The 4,568-nt window shown below is 37.2% G+C and overlaps 1 protein-coding gene across 1 annotated transcript in view; it reads left to right on the forward strand.

Moving 5' to 3' along the window:
- The window catches only part of ZMYM6 (zinc finger MYM-type containing 6), a 46,796-nt gene that overhangs the window by 16,479 nt on the left and 25,749 nt on the right, over positions 1–4,568 (forward strand). Inside the window, exon 4 of the mRNA XM_003788189.3 lies at positions 305–554. Coding sequence (XP_003788237.1) covers positions 305–554 — 250 coding nt within the window. The remainder of the gene's footprint in view (positions 1–304; positions 555–4,568) is intronic.

Below are 4,568 nucleotides of genomic sequence, written 5' to 3' on the forward strand. Positions count from 1 at the left end.
CTACAGATGCCCGCCACAAGCCCCAGCTATTTTTTTTGTTGCAGTTTGGCTGGGGCTAGGGTTGAACCCGCCACCCTCAGCACTTGGGGCCAGTGCCCTACTCACTGAGCCACAGGCGCTGCTCTTAAATGTGGTTCTTCGTACGGGTCATGATAAAAAACACATTAAATCCCTCCATTTTGGAGTGCTTATTGCCTCACAAGTATTGGGTTTCAAGACTCAGGGAATTTGTTCTTAGAAAAGGAGAATGTATGTGCATTTGTGTTGATACTAAAACTTTTTCCTTCTCGTTTTGTTCTCATAGCTCAGCAGCTGACCCCAGCCTTTCAGTTTTCTCTTGCATCACCTGGCCGAAATTCGATGCTTCCTTCAGTCCCAGCTGTAGCTATTCAGGTGTTTTGTTCTGGCTGTAAAAAAATGCTGTATAAGGGTCAAACTGCATATCATAAAACGGGATCCACTCAGCTTTTCTGCTCCACACAGTGCATCACGGGATATTCTTCATCTGTCTGCCTACCACCTCCTCCCAAGAAGACCTGCGCAAACTGCTCCAAGTATAAAATTCTTCATAGCCTTTTTTTACTTTTACTTTTTAAAGCGTATATGTAGTTAAGTTCAAACATTCTGTTGCTGCTTTGAATATCTTTAGCATATTTCTTTGGAAATAGCTTTTTAGTTAATAGAGGAATTGGCACATTCTAGTTTTGCGACAGTAATAAGTGACTTGGTGTTAGGAGTGTGGCCTAAACTAGTTTTCTGTCTCTTTTGGGTTAAATTTTGCTATTTAAAGAAACAACAAAGCGTCCTGTAATTGTAGGCAGTAACCATATACAATTATTTTAACAGTTACCTTGAAAGTTGTTGAAGTATAGAATAATATCTGTCTTTTAATAATAAATAAAATTATTTAATTTTTTATAAGGTTAAAAACTTTTAAGTAGTCACAGAAATATCCATTTATTTCCCTCGTGAGCTTTTGTTTGGATCATTGTTGCTTTATAATAATGCTTAGATGAAGAGAGTTAAAAAAAACAGCACCAGAGTCACAAAACCATTTTCAACTTTAGGACATTTGATGAGTTTGACTTGTTTTGCTTATTTCTGTGGTAGTATAATTCCAGGAATACAGTGTGTTGTCAGTAGTCACTAACATATAGCAAAAGAAGAGCTTGGGTTTAGAGTATGGCTGTCACTTGTTATCTTTGTGACCTTTGGCTATTTAACTTGTTTTTTGTTTTTTTTTTAATGAGACAGAGTCTCATTTTGTTGCCCTTGGTAGAGTGCCAAGGCATTACATAGCTCACAGCAACCTCAAACTCTTGGGCACAAGTGATTCTTTTGCCTCAGGTGCCGGAGTAGTAGTGCCCAACACATCAGGCTAGTTTTTAGAGACGGTTGAGTGGGGATCTCACTCTTGCTCAGGCTGGTCTCAAACTCCTGAGCTCAAGCAATCCACCTGCCTTAGCCTCCCAGAGTGCTGGGATTACAGACATGAGCCACCATGCCTGGCCTAATATTTAACTTTTTTAAGCCTCACTTTCTCATCAGTAAAATATATCTGCTTCTTGGGATTTTAATGAGACAATGATAGCAGATGGCCTGGCTTGTAGTAAGTGCTTGATATTTGGGATCCTATTATTAATAATAAAATGTATATCATTATGTATTATTGTTCACAATGAATATTAGTATGTGTACCGAATGCATAATTTCTAGGTCTTTGTTTTATCTTTAGAGATATAGGTATATGAGAGTTTATCTGCTTAGTGTGTTGACCTAAGTTAGATAAAAGTAGATCCAGCTAAAATGGAAATTTCCAACGATAAAAAGGAGAAAGTCGGCTGGGCATGGTGGCTCAAGCCTGTAATCCCAGCACTTGGGATTCCCAGCTGAAGTGGGTAGATTGCCTGAGCTCACAAGTTCCAGACCAACGTGAGGAAGAGCAAGATCCCATCTCTAAAAAAAAAATAACTGGGTGTTGTTGTAGTTCCAGCTACCTGGGAGGCTGAGGCAAAATAATTGCTTGAACCCAAAAGTTTGAGGTTGCTGTGAGCTGAGATGCCATGGCATTCTACTGAGGATGACCAAGGAGAAAGTTTTTTATATTTTACTTACGTATTCAAAATTAGTTTTGTAAAATGCCCTTCTAACACCTTACTTTAACACTTTATGTCATTCACATGAAACTTACCTGAAGAGTAAATTTAGTTTTCTGTTTTTAGAGACTCTGTTTCAACATATCAAAATAAACTTAATTAGGTGGCGCCCGTTGCTCAGTGGGTAGGGCGCCAGCCACATACACCAAGGCTGGTGGGTTCGAATGTGGCCAGGGCCATCTAAAAAAACAACAGTGACAACTGCAACAACAAGAAAATAGCTGTGCATTGTGGTGGGTGCCTGTAGTCCCAGCTACTTGGGAGGCTGAGGCAAGAGAATCACTCCCAAGAGTTTGAGGTTGCTGTGAGCTGTGATGCCATAGCACTCTACCCAGGGTGACAGCTTGAGACTCTGTCTCAAAAAAAAACAAAAAAACAAAACTGAATTAAATTTTAAAGAACATACCACAATACATACATACAAATGCATGTTTTTTCTTAAAAGTAGTCACCCTTATCAGTGACTTTTTGCCATAATGCTGCTCTTATTCAAAAAATTTTTTGATTTCTTGATTTGGTATTGTCTTCAGGAATATGAAACATTCCTTTGGACTAGGTCAAGTGACAGATCTTATCTTTGCAGCACAGGTTGGATTTTTACAAACTGCCAAAGGCTAGCTACTTGACACCCTATCAAATCAATATAGTAGGTAATTAAACTAAGTAATACTGGTAAATATGAGATTTATAAAATTAAAAAAATTAGGATGGTGCCTGTGGCTTAAAGGAGTAGGATGCTGGCCCCATAAGCTGGAGGTGGCAGGTTCAAACCCAGCTCCGGCCAAAAACTAAAAAAAAAAAAAAAAACCCAAAAACAAACAAACAAAAAAATTGTTCTTAGGTTTTCCTTCCTTCCTTCCTTCCTTTCTTTTTTTTTTTCTGTGATAGAATCTCACTCTGTTGCCCTGGGTTGAGGTTTGTCATGTCATTATAGCTCACAGCAACCTCAAGCTCTTCTTGGGCTCAAGTGATCCTCTTGTCTCAGCATCCCCAATAGCTGGGAATACAGGCGTCTGCCACGAACACCTGGCTAGTTTTTCTATTTTTAGTGCAGACAGGGTCTTGTTCTTGTTCAGGCTGGTTCTAAACTCCTGAGTTCAAGCCATCCTCCTGCCTTGACCTCCCAGAGTTCTAGAATTACAGGCATAAGCCACTGTGCCCAGTCAATAATAATAATAATAATCTAAAAGGAGCTATAAGATAAATATGGTTTTGATAAAAAGTTCCTTGTTATCTGTTCGAAGATTATCAAGGAATTTTATTGTAAGTCATTTGAAAAGTCCAGAATAAAATCTACCAGCCTCGACCTCTTGGAGTGTTAGAATTACAGGCGTGAGCCACTGCCTCTGGCCCTTAGATTTCTTAATAAGTTAAAAAATAAATTAGAAAAAAATTTTCGAGCTACATTATTATTGGAAGAGGTGTGGTTTTTCCAAGGCAAATCTTAATGGTATAATATTCATTTCAATACATAAGATTTAGAGTACATTTATACTTACATGTATAAATTTTCATTATAAAGTCATTCTCATTGGTTTACTCAAATATATATTATGTGACTGGCAGATTCACCTAATTAAATAAAATTCTTTATTCCATTTTAAATAGAAAAATAACTTTTCAGAATTAATACATTGCTGTGTAAGCATATTCACTTGTTTTCCAAGATTCACTGTCATATTTTTCTGATTGAGTTTTAGAAAATTAAAATAATTTTTTGTTGTTGTTATTATTCTTTCATGGTTTACCATGGAACAGTCCTGGATAGTGGAGATCAGGATGGGAGGCAGGATAGTGGAGTGATTAACTCCACGGCCTGTTGAATCAGATCGCCTGGATTTGTATCCTGTCTCTGCTGCATACCAGCAGCATGACTCTTACAAGCTGTTTATCCTCTGATTCAGTCTTATCTGTAAAACGGCAATTAAATGATACATTTCATAATGTTTTTGTAATGTTTAAAGTGAATAATTTGAGTAAAGAGAACAATGTAAAGAGAATAATGGCACATAGTAATTATTCAACACAATAATTGTAGTGTAAATATTTTTGCCATTATTGGTCTTTACTTTGTGGCCTGCACTAGTGTTTGTAATTAATGACTATTTCCTTCCATTTTTATACTTAGCAGAGAAGGCCAATATTTTGCCTCTGTTTCACCAGGGTACTTACTACTTACTACTATTAGTGCTCTCATAAATCGTCTGTCGGGATCTCCCAGAACCACTCAATTATGTACAGTCTTCCTGTCTCATTCTTGTTTCCATCTTTCCTCTGATACAAAGCTGTTACAGCCCTTTTGTCATCTTGGTATTTTCAGTTATAGCTAAATTTTATATATCATTTTTTACAGTAGCCTTTCCTAGTTCATCTGTTTCCCCATATCATGCATTTTTAATTTTTTTTTTTTTT

The sequence above is a fragment of the Otolemur garnettii genome, unplaced genomic scaffold (assembly GCF_000181295.1).
Source record: "Otolemur garnettii isolate 467f Iridium unplaced genomic scaffold, OtoGar3 scaffold00025, whole genome shotgun sequence".
In the NCBI taxonomy this organism is placed as follows: Eukaryota; Metazoa; Chordata; class Mammalia; order Primates; family Galagidae; genus Otolemur; species Otolemur garnettii.